Here is a 16278-nt window from a genome sequence, read left to right as displayed (position 1 = left end):
GGTGCAGATCGGAACATTTACACCAAAGTTAGTGATTTCCTGTTTGATGGCGAGACATCAAAACTCAACGCCACGTCAGAGCCACGCCCTCCAACGATAGCTAAATCTTACAAAAACTTTTGATCACAAAGTAGTCTGGATAGGACACACGGATTTTGAAATAAATCTGATTCATTCAGTAGGAGGAGTTCAAGAAAATACAACGTGGAAAATGCCAAAATTGACCACAAAATTCAAAATGGCTGACTTCCTGTTAGGTTTACGTGATGGGCACATGGTCAAATCACCAAATTATGTTACCTAAATTTTCACCACGATTGAATTTTGTGCCAAGTTTCATACAGTGTTGAGCACTTTTATCCGCTCGAAAACATGATCAGAGACGGCAGCGAAAAATAAAAAATAATAATGATCTGACCAAAAACAAAAAGCGTCCACAGTGAGCGACGCTGCTCGGACCAAAAAAAAAAAAAAAAAAAAAACATCAGTGAGTGAATTGATTTTTTCCCTTCATGAATCTTATTAATTACTGATCAGTAATAATAAATAAAACAACCAGACACCAGAGAGAACTTTAACATCTTTTCATTTTCAAATTCAGACTCAATTAAACAGTTTGGATGTTTTTCATTTTTATTTTTTGAAGTTGAGTGAAAATGTGAATCAGACTAAATGATGTGAAACAAATATTTAAACTTCTGTTTTCAGTGTTGATTCAAATGTTTCACTTTGAGAAGTTTATGAAACCAACCAAACTCTGTTCAAAAAACACTGAATTTAACAGCAGCAGCTCTGACAGGACAAAGAAACAGTGAAATGATCCTTTAAATATTTATTTTCCCCTTTGATCAGTTTTTAACAAACTCTGAATCAAAAATCATCTTCATCATCATCAGCTTCAGTTTCAAACATCAGAAAAATTATAAATAAATAAATAAATAAATAAATAGTTTTATTGATCAGAAAACTTCGTAATGCTCTGATCACGTGACCCCTGCTGTGATGTCATCACCCCAGTGTGAACCAGGTGAGATGTTGTGTGTTGGATTTATTCACCCTCACATTTCAGCTGCTCATCAGTATCCCACAATCCTCTGAGCTGACATGACTGTAATGGTGCATTCAGGTGACCCTTGTCAATGTGACTTCCTCACGTCTCCCAGGTGTGTGTCGATGTCTCACAGGTAACCAGAGAAGAAGAGGAAGCAGACTCTCATGGTGTGTTCAAGTCATCCTATAAATCATCATTTCACAGCAGAAGCTGGGTTCTCTTTGACACGAATGAACCTGAACGCCTCATAGCAGCCACATCGTGTCCCACATTTATGATGTCACAGCGTCACTATTTTAACCCTCAAACAACCAGACCGAAACTTTCATCTCTCCCATTCAACACAGATGACCTGAATGCAGCATCATCACAGACTGGATCCAGGTGCATCATGGGAGATGTAGGATACAACAGACGTGTTCAGGGTTTTTTAAGAGTTGATTCGTTGACCTGTGACGATGACGCGTCATGACGGAGCTGCAGGCGTTTGTGTTGCCATTAAAGAGAAATTCTGGTGTTTTTCAGCCTTGTTCTAATAACTGACTGTGGTTCTCCGACTGTGGTTCTCCAACTCTTTACAGTCCAAACATCCAACTGATGAGCACGACAACCTGTTAATGATCACACTGATTGATACTTAACAGCCCCTGAAAGCCTCAACAGAAAAATGTTTGGGGTCTCTGCAAAAATCTGTAAAGAAAATTAATTTTAAAAATGTTTAGTCACAAATATGAAAACGGAAAATCATTCTTCTTCTTCTTTTGTTGAACCACGTTCATCCCTGACTAAACTAACTCTTTATTTAACAGAAGGTGTAAAATGTCGCCTGTCTGTGTGACCTATCAGCAGATTTGTTTCTGCTCTGACATCACATTACACTGTAAAAAAAAAAAAAAAAGTCAGTAGAATCAAGTCAAAGTTCATCAGCTGCTGGATTCAAACACAGGTGAGGACGTCTGATTACCACCAGGTACATCACACAGCTGTTTTATTGGTCAGATTCACATCACATGACCTCAGACTCACACTGCTGCCACCTCGGGTCTGGACTTCCTGCCACAGGTTCAGCGTCAGTCACACCTGCACACACCTGTTCGTCAGTCAGCAGGTAGAAAACCAGTTCTCATTAAGTCAGCTCCTCCACTGGGATCACTGGGATCACTGGCCTGGAGGTCCTGGAGTGTCGGTCCTGGAGTCTGGAGCAGCAGAAGCATTGGCTGCTCCCTCAGGCTCTGAATGCACACCTGCACACCTGGACAGGTAAGTTTAATCATTAATGTTCACAGTAATTGAAAGTGTTTTAATTTAACAATCCAGTTTAGTTTTTAGTCTGGAGATTAAATTTAATCTTGTTAAACTTTTTAGTTAGCTAGCAAATAATGTAACATTTTATTACCTCTTTAGCGCTGCTAGCTAGGAAACGAATCACTTTTGGTGTCAAATCTGCTGCAAAGAAAAAGACCTCAGAGTGTCTGGTCACATGACCTGGTTTTTGACGTAGGGTTGTGAATTGTCAGGAATTTGGCAAAGGTTATAATTCAATATATTGCAATGTATTTTGAGTTTTGTTAAATATAATTATAGGTCAGACGGTCAGAGTATAAAGAGCACACCGCCATATACATGCGATGTGAGTTTACTTTTTTATCCAATCAGAACAGTCAGATCTGTTTCTGTATTTAGCACCGTTCCTTTATCATCCAATCACACAACATGACTGTCTGAGCAGAGGACAGAAGTCTGCTCACTCAGTTTACAGTGTTACATTAGAGTGGACGACTGACAACAGCACAGACGCCATATGTGGTGATGTCAGGTGCCATGTTGGCAGTGTCTGCAGCACTGTCACATGGGCGGTGACAGTGGCAGTGTGGGTGATATCTGTGGCAGTGTGGGCGGTGTCTGTGGCAGTGTGGGGGGTGTCAGTGGCAGTGTGGGGGGTGTCTGTGGCAGTGTGGGGGGTGTCTGTGGCAGTGTGGGTGGTGTCAGTGGCAGTGTGGGCGGTGACAGTGGCAGTGTGGGGGGTGTCTGTGGCAGTGTGGGTGGTGTCTGTGGCAGTGTGGGCGGTGACAGTGGCAGTGTGGGGGGTGTCTGTGGCAGTGTGGGTGGTGTCTGTGGCAGTGTGGGCGGTGACAGTGGCAGTGTGGGGGGTGTCTGTGGTGTCTGCGGCAGTGTGGGCGGTGTCAGTGGCAGTGTGGGCGGTGACAGTGGCAGTGTGGGTGGTGTCTGTGGCAGTGTGGGGGGTGTCTGTGGTGTCTGCGGCAGTGTGGGCGGTGTCAGTGGCAGTGTGGGCGGTGACAGTGGCAGTGTGGGGGGTGTCTGTGGCAGTGTGGGTGGTGTCTGTGGCAGTGTGGGCGGTGTCTGTGGCAGCTTGGGCGGTGTCTGTGGTGTCTGCGGCACTGTGGGCGGTGTCTGTGGCACTGTGGGCGGTGTCTGTGGCAATGTGGGCTGTGTCTGTGGTGTCTGCGGCACTGTGGGCGGTGTCTGCGGCACTGTGGGCGGTGTCTGTGGCAATGTGGGCTGTGTCTGTGGCAGTGTGGGCGGTGTCTGTGGTGTCTGTGGCACTGTGGGCGGTGTCTGTGGTGTCAATGGCAGTGTGGGTGGTGTCTGCAGCAGTGTGGGCGGTGTCTGTGGTGTCTGTGGCAGTGTGGGCGGTGTCTGTGGCAGTGTGGGCGGTGTCTGTGGCAATGTGGGCAGTGTCTGTGGCAGTGTGGGGGGGTGACAGTGGCAATGTGGACGGTGTCTGTGGCAGTGTGGGGGGGTGTCTGTGGCAATGTGGGCGGTGTCTGTGGCAGTGTGGGCGGTGTCTGCGGCAATGTGGGCGGTGTCTGTGGCAGTGTGGGGGGTGTCTGTGGCAGTGTGGGCGGTGTCAGTGGCAGTGTGGGGGGGTGTCTGTGGCAATGTGGGCGGTGTCTGTGGCAGTGTGGGCGGTGTCTGCGGCAATGTGGGGGGTGTCTGTGGCAGTGTGGGCGGTGTCAGTGGCAGTGTGGGCGGTGACAGTGGCAGTGTGGGGGGTGTCTGTGGCAGTGTGGGTGGTGTCTGTGGCAGTGTGGGGGGTGTCTGTGGCAGTGTGGGTGGTGTCTGTGGCAGTGTGGGCGGTGTCTGTGGCAGCGTGGGCGGTGTCTGTGGTGTCTGCGGCACTGTGGGCGGTGTCAGTGGCACTGTGGGCGGTGTCTGTGGCAATGTGGGCTGTGTCTGTGGTGTCTGCGGCACTGTGGGCGGTGTCTGCGGCACTGTGGGCGGTGTCTGTGGCAATGTGGGCTGTGTCTGTGGCAGTGTGGGCGGTGTCTGTGGTGTCTGTGGCACTGTGGGCGGTGTCTGTGGTGTCAATGGCAGTGTGGGTGGTGTCTGCAGCAGTGTGGGCGGTGTCTGTGGTGTCTGTGGCAGTGTGGGCGGTGTCTGTGGCAGTGTGGGCGGTGTCTGTGGCAATGTGGGCAGTGTCTGTGGCAGTGTGGGGGGGTGACAGTGGCAATGTGGACGGTGTCTGTGGCAGTGTGGGGGGGTGTCTGTGGCAATGTGGGCGGTGTCTGTGGCAGTGTGGGCGGTGTCTGCGGCAATGTGGGCGGTGTCTGTGGCAGTGTGGGGGGGTGACAGTGGCAATGTGGGCGGTGTCTGTGGCAGTGTGGGGGGGTGTCTGTGGCAGTGTGGGCGGTGACAGTGGCAGTGTGGGGGGGTGACAGTGGCAATGTGGGCGGTGTCTGTGGCAGTGTGGGCGGTGTCTTTGGCAGCGTGGGTGGTGTCTGTGGCAGTGTGGGGGGTGACAGTGGCAATGTGGGCGGTGTCTGTGGCAGTGTGGGGGGTGACAGTGGCAATGTGGGCGGTGTCTGTGGCAGTGTGGGCGGTGTCTGTGGCAGCGTGGGCGGTGTCTGTGGCAGCGTGGGCGGTGTCTGTGGCAGTGTGGGCGGTGTCTTTGGCAGCGTGGGTGGTGTCTGTGGCAGCGTGGGCGGTGTCTGTGGCAGCGTGGGCGGTGTCGTGGGGTGACTCACAGTGTGTCGGTGGGCTGGAAACGGCTCTCCTCTCCATCCAGGATGCCGTGGTACATTCCGATCTCCTGCTCCAAACGCTGCTTGTTGCTTAGCAACGTGTCGTAATCACGGCGCTGCTGCTCAATCTCGCCGCGCACATCAGAGAGCTCCGCCTCCAGCTTGGCCACCACCGAGCCCAGGTTCTGCAGCTCCATGTCGTGCCAGTGACGGGCGTCACCCAGCGAGTTCTCCAGACCACGTTTCTATAGGACCACATGATCACACGTTATTGATCAGGTTATTGATCGATCAGCTTATTAATGTACTGTTAACAGGTTATTTATTGAACTGTGAGAAGATTTTTGATTGATCAGGTTATTGACTGAATTTGTGATCAGGTTATTGATTGATCAGTTTATTGAATTAACTGTGATCAGGTTATTAATTGATCAGGGTATTGATTTAACTGTGATCAGGTTATTGATTGATCAGGGTATTGATTGAATTTGTGATTGGGTTATTGATTGATCAGGTTATTGATTTAACTGTGATCAGGTTATTGATTGATCAGGGTATTGACTGAATTTGGGATCAGGTTATTGATTGATCAGGGTATTGATTGAATTTGTGATCGGGTTATTGATTGATCAGAATATTGATTTAACTGTGATCAGGTTATTGATTGATCAGGGTATTGAATGAATTTGTGATCAGGTTATTGATTGATCAGGGTATTGATTGAATTTGTGATCGGGTTATTGATTGATCAGGTTATTGATGGCTGTGTGTGTCTCACCAGCGCTCTGATGGACTCGGTCTCGGCCTGCAGACTTTGGATCTTGCAGCCGGTGTCATTGCACTCGGCCTTCAGCGCCTCCACCTGCTCCTCCTCAGGACTCAGTCTGCTGCTCATACACTGCGCCTCCTGCAGACACACACACACACACACACACACACACACACTGTCAAACATAGCTTACAGAGATATGTGAAGACACCTGTGCAGGTAAGACAGACTCACCTTGCACTCCAGGTAACTGTCGGTCTCGGCCCGGTTCCTCTCCGTCACCTTCTCCCAGTGGCTCCTGATGTAGGCCAGGATCTGGTCCAGACTGGTTTCAATGGGAGCGTCGGGTTCGTCCACCTCACGTCCCGCCATCTGATTGTAGAGGACTCGCACATCCTGGAGGTGGACAAGTCACATGACCTCAGTGTCAAGTCATTAAAGGGACAGTCCGCTGATTTAAATGTACTGAAACCATGCAGAACTGATGAGACGGATACGATCGGATCAGCAGTCAGTGGTGTGTCAATAAAATCAATCAATTTATCAGTCAATTCATCAATCAACTTAAACTCCAGAACATAATGAACAGAGTTTGGTCTTGTGATATGGTGTTAAATTGCACATTTTTTAAACAGAGTTTGGTGCGACCTGCTCGTGGTTGTGCTCCAGGTTGCGTAGCTCCGCCCTCATGTGCTCCATCTGCTCCTCAAGCTCCGCCTTTGTCATATTGGCGTCGTCGATCACTTTGTACAGAGAGCTGATCTCCTCCTCCACTGCCTTCCTGAACGGCTGCTCATTCTCGTACCTGCAGGACGAAGGTACACGTTACTCCTCCTCCTCCTCCTCTTCCCCCTCTCTGCTCTAATTAAATAATAATAATAAATAATAATTAAATAATTAAAAACATTGGACTAATTTCTAATCTTTCAAATCTAATGAGGATGACAGTGACATCATCAATGACATCATAAAATGTCATCACATACCAAAGGTGTCACAGTTCATATATGACAAGTCAGCAAATGCAAGTGTGTGTGTGTGTGTGTGTGTGTGTGTGTGTGTGTGACCTCTGACCTGTCCTTGAAGTCCTCAGCGTTGGCCTGCACGTTCTCCGTCTGCAGCATCAGCCGAGCATTGTCCAGGATGGCTTCACTGACCTGCAGAAAAGACAGGAAAACAGAGAACTGAGAGCAGCTGCAGCCAGCAGAGGGCAGCACACACACACACACACACACACACACACACACACACAGAGTTATTGTTTCACAGTTGTTGCCATGGAGACGCTGCTGTCAGTTGGTCCTGATGAAGCTGATTAACTGTTAATGACTCAGTGATGTGAAGTAACTGAGTACTCAAGTACTTCAGTAGTACTTTGAGGTTCTTGTTCTTTACTGCGTGTTCTCCGCTGTGTGTATCTAACCGCTGCAGTTTGATTTGACATATTAAACACAATAAATCAGATGCATTAATGTTCCCACAGGCCCTCAGAGGTTCTCCTCACAGTTCTGATTTTACCTGCTCAGGTCGGAGGTCACATTAGCTCATTTCTGCTCCTGGAGGTGAATTTCATTTAATTTGATTTCATTTAATTTGATTTCATTTACACTCATAAACTTTGAGTTTTAAGTCAAACTCAAATTAGTTTTGACATAAACCTGTTTTGCTGACTGTTGATCTTCTTCTGAGATAAGTGACTTTTCTTCTTAAATTAACTTGAATCTTTTAGAACCCCCCCAAAGTATTCTGTTTCAAAAATTGATATAATTAAATGACTGCAATTTAATATTAATTAATAAATTATTATCCATCATTCATTCACATCCACTTTAATTAGTTTATTCAACTGTTTTTGAAAATGAAAATTCTTTTTTACTAAAACTTAAAACTGAAAGATTCAAGTTTTTCTGAGAAGAAAAATAAATGATCTTAACAAAAGGTAATACTAGATAAAACTAAAGAGTTTGAATTATCATCATCATCATCATCATTATTATTATTATTATTATTATTATTATTATTATTATTATTATTATTATTATTATTATTATTTACAGTGAACTCCTTGTGATGAGCTGAACTGTGATGATGGAAGTTGACAGCAGGCTGGATGAACTGTTTTGGGTTCTAGTTGTGGTTCTAGTTGTTCTGCAGGTTGTTTGTGTGAGAGCAGATCAGACAGAAGATAAACTGTGTTCACATTAAAGCTACAGTCTGATCAGATTTTTACCTGAAACATCGTGATTCTACAGACTGAAGGGAAAAAAAGCACAAAAATCACACCTTCATCATTTTAATGTGTTTCATGAAAATTAGAATAATAATGTAAAAATGATCATAACCTCTAATATCAAAACCTATCACAATATCTGTCAGAATGATCAGAATTAGGTATCTTTTCCAAATCATTCAGCCCTAGTTGATAAACATGGTGTGGTAACCATGGCAACATGAGTGTGTGCGTCACTGCAGGGGTTTTGGGGTTTTTTCAGACAGGTGTGTTTGTCACTTCCTGTTCAGGGACCGAATGAAGCAGAGAAACCTCAGAGAGAGTAACCGCCATGTTATGAAATGTGTGTGTGTGTGTGGTAGGGAGACGGGGGAGACAGGGGGGAGACGGGGGAGTCCCTGCCTGCAGCTTCGTCTCAACAACAAACAATAACAGTTTAACACACGAGATGCATCATTAAATATTCATTTTGAGTCACAATAAACATGAAACTCCTGACAGTAAAGTCTATCATCAGTAACAGTCTGCAACAGTCTGCAACAGTCTGAAACACTTTGCACAGTCTGCTAACAGTCTGCAACAGTCTGAAACAGTCTGCAACACTTTGCACAGTCTGCAACAGTCTGAAACAGTCTGCAACAGTCTGCTAACAGTCTGAAACAGTCTGAAACAGTCTGCAACACTTTGCACAGTCTGCTAACAGTCTGCAGACAGATGCAATGCAGGACTTCACAAAGACTTCAGCTGCATCTAACTGTTCATTCGTTCAGTCGCTGTAAAAACTAATGTAAGAAAATGGTGAAAAATACTTGGCTTAACATTAAATTATGTTGCACCAAACTTTAAAACTAGCTTAAAATAAAAAAATATATATATTACATTTACAAATCTCTCTTTAGTTTTGACTCTAAACTGAGATTAAATTTAGTTCTGTTGAATGAAAACTTTTAAAATGGCTCCTTTTTGAGATGGATGACTGTCTCCACCTTCGAATCCCGTCTCAAAACACCTTTTTGAACTGACACTCTGATTGGCTCATTGAGGTTTGTCATTCATTTTAACGAGCCCTTACTGTTTCTTTTGTCTTGCTTGTCTCTAATCTGTGATTGTAAATTGTCCTTGAGTGTCTTGAAAGTCGCCTTTAAATAAAAATTAATTATTGAGTAAAATGATGTGTTCACGGACTGACTGAAGCAGCTCAGTTTAAAGATGCAGTGTCTCATCTTTCTTTTAAAACAGTCAGTCAGTCGCTGTTTTCTGTTTTTAATCTGCTGTTATTTGAGCAGATCGATCCTTTAATTTAGACAACAAGTTTTTATCAGAGAAATTAGACACTTCTCTGCCTCTTAAGCTGCTATGAGGATGCTAACTGTACAGCTAGCTAGAAAACAATGTACGTTTCATTTTTAGCTAACAAGCAAAAAACAAACAAACAGTATTTTGTAAACTTTACAGCTGTCTAGCAAACAATGTAGCATTTTGTTAACATTGTAGATAGCTAACAAGCAGTGCAACGTAAATGAATGGTTTACTGTCCTCTTTCATACCTAGCAGCTACAGCACTTAACTTTGATTTACTAAATTGAGACTAGTTTGAAATTGTGCAAAAGCTTAATTTTAAATCTGGATTTACTTCTTCAAACCTGGTTTTGCTAAACTCTGATTAGAACTCATTTCAGATTAAATTGTTTGCTGGTGAAACCAAGTCTGAGTGTTTTTAAATATCTTCATCTCCTCCATCAGCTGCTGCAGCTCCACCTGTCCTCACCTGTCTATAAACTCCACCTGTCCTCACCTGTCTGTAAACTCCACCTGTCCTCATCAGTCTGTAAATTCCACCTGTCCTCACCAGTCTGTAAACTCCACCTGTCCTCACCTGTCTTCACCTGTCTGTAAACTCCACCTGTCCTCACCTGTCTGTAAACTCCACCTGTCCTCATCAGTCTGTAAATTCCACCTGTCCTCACCTGTCTTCACCTGTCTGTAAATTCCACCTGTCCTCACCAGTCTGTAAACTCCACCTGTCCTCACTTGTCTTCACCTGTCTGTAGAATCCACCTGTCCTCACATGTCTGTGGACCTGTCCACACCTGTCAATACACTCAACCTGTCCTCACCTGCCTAGACTCACCTGTCTGTAGACGTCCTCCCAGTCCCTCCTGAGGTGTCCCCAGGCTCCGGCGCTGGACGCTTTGCGGTCGAGACAGAGGCGTATCTGTTCTTCCAGCTGTTGGTTCAGCTGTTCCAGCGCTCTCACTTTGTCTCGGTACTCCATCAGGCAGCTGTTCAGTCCGGCCGTCGCTGTCGCTCCGTGGCCCGTGGCCCGCTCCCCGGTGCGGGGCAGCACCGGCGCCGCGCTGCTCCTCATACCCTGCAAGAACACGCTGCTGATGCCCAGAGCCCGCCGGGACACCCGCGTCCCCAGGCAGGAGGCTCCGCCCATTGAGGGGGCAGACCCCACAAAGACGCCCCGGGGGGCGGTGGTGCCGGCCGAGCTGATCCGCCCGCAGGAGGCGGGGGCCGTGCGCTCGGAGGACGGTTGTCCCAAGAAGGATGAACGGCGTCGGGGAAGAGGCATGACGCTCAGCGGCTCCCAGTGTCAAACCGCTCAGAGCCGCTCGCCGCCTGGATTTATGGGAGGACAGAGTTCTGGAAACATGGCCGCCTTTGTTCAGGATGTGTTTGTGTTGCTGCAGTGACGAAGCTTTTGTTCTCATGGAAACACAGAGTCTGAAACAGCTGCATCAGCAGAGGGCATGTAGGGGGGGTCAGGAAGAGTCCTGAAACACACAAAGAGGTCACACACTCACACACACCACATACACAATACACACACCGCTGATACACACAGAGGTCAACTGACCCTGACTTACACACAGTCACAGAACATACACACACTCACCTGAAACACAGTCCTGAAACACACACACACACACACACACACACACACACACACACACACACACACACACACACACACACACACACATTTAACTACTTTACTCCTTTAATTTGTTAAGCAGGTTTGTATTAAAGAGAAGCAACACTGAGATGATCCACATGGCATCTTTCAACACCCAATCAGATCACCTTGATGCACCTTATGACCCCCACCCAGCCCCTCTGGTGGAGAGGAGGAAAATGAGGAAATGGAAAATGAAACAGATGAAACGAGACTCACTCTGAAAAAAAAACATGCCCTGCCCCACATCTTAGGGCGGAGATATACTTGCTTTAAACTACGTGTTCGCATACGCATCCCTACGCATCCCTACGCTTCATGGCTGCCTCGCGTATCCTGCGTCCATTTGGAGTGATGGTTGTGCGCGTCCTCAGAAATTAACGCGACGCATACGCGAACGTAAACGCTGTAAGTCCTGCTCCACATCTTAAAATCCTGCTCCACATCTTTCAGAGTCCTGCTCCACATCTTAAAATTCTGCTCCACATCTTACAGAGACCTGCTCTACATATTACTGTATACATGGAGAAATCTGTGTTCACAGTTAGTATTCATGCAGTTATAATGATAGGCAAATATATGATGATGCTAAGTTAACAGATGCTATTTACTCATGAGGTAAAATGTTTTTAGCATACTGCAACTAAGCTTAGTGAACACTGATGTTAGCACAAGGCTAAGTTAGCTTGAGGTGGCCAAAATGTCCTCATGAGGCAGGACTGTCCATACAGCAAGGGTGTAAAACTGACAGTCCTCACAAAGATAAATGTAGGGGTCCAAACACACACACACACACACACACACACACACACACACACACACACACACACACACACACACACACACACACACACACAGTGACTCAGCTATTGTTTGTTGTTCACTTTTATTCGACTCACTGAAAAAAACAGAGTCAAACAGCTTCCTGGCATCGCCGTGACGACCGTCCAACGAGCCGGTTTCAGGTGAACTCTTCAGGTTTACAGAAACTCGTCCAGATTGTTTCTGTCAATCTCAGCAGGATGTGGTTTAACGGTGACATGGCAGCTCAAACTTTCCAGCAGCTGATCTGAAGCATCAAGAACATACTGATGTGACTGGGTTCTCACCACAGAGAACACCAGAGAGAGAACCACAGAGAAATACAGAGAAAGCTGTGCAGAGACGTTTCATGATGTTTCAACTGTTTAACCTGCTGCTGCAGCTGATTTTACTTCACTGAATGATTCATGTTCTCATCAGACAACAGATGAATCAGCAGATTGTTCAGTAAACAGCCTTTATGATGATATTCTTTTAAAATAATCAGCAACTAATTTGATGAACAATTAATGAAGTTATTTTTAATTTAAAAAAGTAAGAATTCTCTGATTTCAGCTTCTTAAATGTTCTTCTTTACTCCTGTTTGACAGTAAACTGAATATCTTTGACATTTGAGGACGTCATCTTGGACATTTTATGGACCAAACAACTAATTGATTAATGGAGAAAATGATCAATGCTTAATAAAAATAATTGTTACAATACAGGACTTTCAGGTCCAAAGTTGAAAAACGGGTCCAAACATGTTTGTCTTTTCCTGCGTTTCACTTCTTCTTTTTGTCACATTTTGTTTTCCAGCATTTTTTTTTTTCATTCTCATCCAATCAGCTGATGACCTGCAGACAGACAGACTGAAGGTCAACTTCCTGTTTCTCTGGTATCATCTGACATCATTGATGTCATATAAATAAAAAACAAAAAGAAAGATATTCAGCAACAATCAGACTCGAGGGTGACCTTTAGCATCATTATTAGCTCGACAGTGAACGCATCACTGAAGTAAAGTTCACCCTGCAGAGTAACGCTGAGATTAAAGGGTCACTTTAAAAATGTATTCAGATACAGTTACTAATTACCTGTTAAAAGTAACTTGATTCCTTTCCATTACTTTTTAAATACGTCAGTATAAAACATGGTGAAACTGCTCAGCCTAATGAAGAGTTTTTAAGGGCTACAACTAACACATTTAGATTTTTTAAAATTAGAAAATGACTAAATGATGAATGAATCAATTAATCCTGTTATATGGGTCCTAACATGTGGAGCCTGTTTTTCAAGTCTGTCCTGTAACAGTTATATTCGTTATCCATCAATCTGTTGATCGATAATGATCCTATTTTTCAACCTTTGACCTATTGATCTGTTTGTCAAGTCTTTCCTGTAACTTTTTTTTCATATGACAGGATGGCAGCGTGTCGCTCCAAATACTCCACGTGTGACGAGATCGTGACAGGATTTATTAATTGATTAACTGTTTTTGGATGTTTTTTAATTTAAAAAAAAGAAAGAGAAAAAGAAAATTCTTTGATTTGAGCTTCTTAAAGTGATAGTTCACCCAGAACTGAACGTTCCCTCAGTGTCTCCTCCTGTTCTGATGTGAGGATGATGAAGATCTCCAGTTCATAAAACTCTCCTGGAGCTTCAGTGGAGAACAGAACTGCAGACAAATCCAGAACAACTGAACGGTGACCAGTTTGAAAATGTTAAAAAAGAACACAAAAAAACCCACAGAACGTCTCCGTGCTGCTGGTGTGCTGTGATCCAAGTGTCCGTAAGCCGAGACATTAAATTTTGACCCAGAAAGACGTCATTTCCACCATGTTTTTAGTCTAAATGTGAACTGCAGCCTCTCAGACCTGATCCTCGTCCACACGCCTGAAGCAGGTCACAGCCTCTCGACCAAACGACGCGGCTGCAGCAAAGAAATGATGTTCCTCTTCTATGTCGAAGTCCTCGGACATTTTCTTCTTTGTTGAAAGTTTGTGAAGTCGACTGTGCGTCTAACAAGTCAGTGTTTCTGAGCAGATCTCTCTCTGTTGTCCGAGTCTCTTCCAGGTAGCATGTAAACACAGGTGTGAAGGTATCGAGATCTCGTGTATCTCGTGTCGCGTCGTTTGGTCGAGAGGCTGTGACCTGCTTCAGGCGTGTGGACGAGGATCAGGTCTGAGAGGCTACAGTTCACATTTAGACTAAAAACATGGTGTTTTGTATGTTTTGGTGGTGTTATCTTTGTTTCCCTGGAAACAGACGGGGTCTAACTAATAACTGGGAAACAATCCTCTGTAATGAAACCTAGTTTACCACTCCAGCTAGTAGTCTGAGCCTCAGTAACAAAGATTTGTAGTCAGTGAGTCAGCAGCAGGCAGTGAGCTAACACTGAGCTAACGCTGAGCTAACGCTGAGCTAACACTGAGCTAACGCTGAGCTAAGGCTGAGCTAACACTGAGCTAACACTGAGCTAAGGCTGAGCTAACACTGAGCTAACACTGAGCTAACGCTGAGCTAACACTGAGCTAACACTGAGCTAACGCTGAGCTAACACTGAGCTAACACTGAGCTAAGGCTGAGCTAACACTGAGCTAACACTGAGCTAACGCTGAGCTAACACTGAGCTAGCGCTGAGCTAAGGCTGAGCTAACGCTGAGCTCACGCTGAGCTAACGCTGAGCTAACTTTGAGCTAACGCTGAGCTAACGCTGAGCTAACACTGAGCTAAGGCTGAGCTAACGCTGAGCTAATGTTGAGCTAACGCTGAGCTAACACTGAGCTAAGGCTGAGCTAACACTTTGCTAATGCTGAGCTAAGGCTGAGCTAACGCTGAGCTAACACTGAGCTAAGGCTGATGCTTTTTTTTAAGCACAATTTTTGGAGATACATTGTATTTTGAATCCAGTTTTTTCTTTTTAAAAGTCATAAAATTCATCACACTAATTTAAAAGTTAAAGATTTATTAGTTTTAAACACTGAACCAAACACTAAAATAACATATTTGTTGATCATTTAATGTTTTATTTTATTTTATTTTACATGTTTTGGTAGTGATCATTTTTAGAAGTGTTATATTTCACACAGTGTCACAGTACAGAACTTTAACTGAGTTTGATAACTGGGCTTAAACTGTGTTTATTTCCCCAAATAAAGGATTAACAGCTGCTCTTTGTCACCAGAAATGTTCCATTATTGCAGTGAACGTGTTCTGTAGTCCTTAAAGTTCCACCCTGATTTTCAGACTTTTGAACGCGCTTATTTCAAAATGACGTCATGTGTCTCGTCAGCGTGCAGACATGAGACAGAAGGACGCAGACAGACTTCCTGATCAAGCGAGGAAGTGTTTAAAGTCAGACTCAGTTCACAGACTCTAATCAAACTGTTTCTCTTCTGACATTTTTACATAAAGATTCATCATTTAGAAAGAAAATACAAAACGAACCTCTTTTGTTCAACTTCACTTTCAAAAACATCAGAAAGATCTTTTTTCTTTCTTTCTTTTTTTTTAAATAGGCAACAAGGGAAACATTTGCAAAAATGTGAGGTGTTAGTGTTCAGTCCAACACCTCCCTGATTTTATATTCATTAAACTCACTGATATCTTAAAGATTAGTTTGGATCACAATAGTTAACTGGAGGATCTTTGCATATTTAAATGTTTTTAAACATTTTTTTCTTGTTGTTGTTGTTGATGTCTGATGACTGACACATTGATCTGCATGTGTTCAGAATATTCAGCTCTAAAGACGTTACTTTTCAAGAGGAGTTTAGAAACAGCAGCACTCTAACAAATCTATTGATCAGAACTCAGCTGATGCCGGACAGCTGGAGGAGTTCGGATAATGATAATTGATCATGTGGGTGATCGGCAGTATAGCCAGATGTAGAGAAGCAGAGCAGGTGTTAAATGTTATTGATCTGATCAGAAGTGTGTGGTGTTTCTGCAGAACAAACAGGATGAGAGGAGGAAGGATGTGAAGAAAGAGAGTGTTTTATCAACTTCTTCCTGTTTTTCACTCTCACACAAACTCTGCACACGTTTTACACTTTAATGTGTCACACATAAAAACTTTCAGTTACATTCATTTCATGTTTATATCAGAGGAATATTTACACCTGAGAGACAAATATCGCACACAGAGGTCATGTTAGCATCCTGCTGTTAGCATCTGTTAGCAGAGCTGTTTAGTCTGACAGTAACAGATAAATGAATGAAACAAACAAACAGCAGACTGAGAGAAGAAGAAGGAGGATCACATTAATATCAGATGCTTTGGCGCGTCGTAACTTCCTCCGTGTGACGCGTTTCCTGTTCAGGATGATGCAATACAGTGAACATCTGAGGGAAACAGAGAGGTCATGTGACCAACCTCCAAAGACAGCAGCTACAAATCACAGTTTGACCGTTGAAGAGCTTTACATTTAATATACAGGCAAGTCCTGGAAAGTTCAAGGTTCAAGGTCTTAAATGTTC

General features: G+C 44.4%; 1 protein-coding gene across 1 annotated transcript; it reads right to left on the bottom strand.

Moving 5' to 3' along the window:
* Positions 1 to 1964: 1964 nt before the first annotated feature.
* Positions 1965 to 10829, bottom strand: bfsp2 (beaded filament structural protein 2, phakinin). Its single transcript, XM_084732336.1, has 7 exons — positions 10165 to 10829; positions 6878 to 6960; positions 6452 to 6608; positions 6038 to 6199; positions 5813 to 5941; positions 5038 to 5279; positions 1965 to 2303 (listed from the first exon to the last, which is right to left on the bottom strand). Exons 1-7 carry the CDS (start codon positions 10609 to 10611, stop codon positions 2210 to 2212), a joined length of 1314 nt encoding a protein of 437 aa, XP_084588462.1. The 5' UTR covers positions 10612 to 10829; the 3' UTR covers positions 1965 to 2209.
* Positions 10830 to 16278: the final 5449 nt, after the last annotated feature.

Source organism: Lutjanus erythropterus, chromosome 12 (assembly GCF_056507025.1).
Source record: "Lutjanus erythropterus isolate fLutEry1 chromosome 12, fLutEry1.hap2, whole genome shotgun sequence".
NCBI lineage: Eukaryota > Metazoa > Chordata > Actinopteri > Lutjaniformes > Lutjanidae > Lutjanus > Lutjanus erythropterus.
Note: the sequence above shows the minus strand (reverse complement) of the source record. Positions and strands in the feature narration are given on the sequence as shown.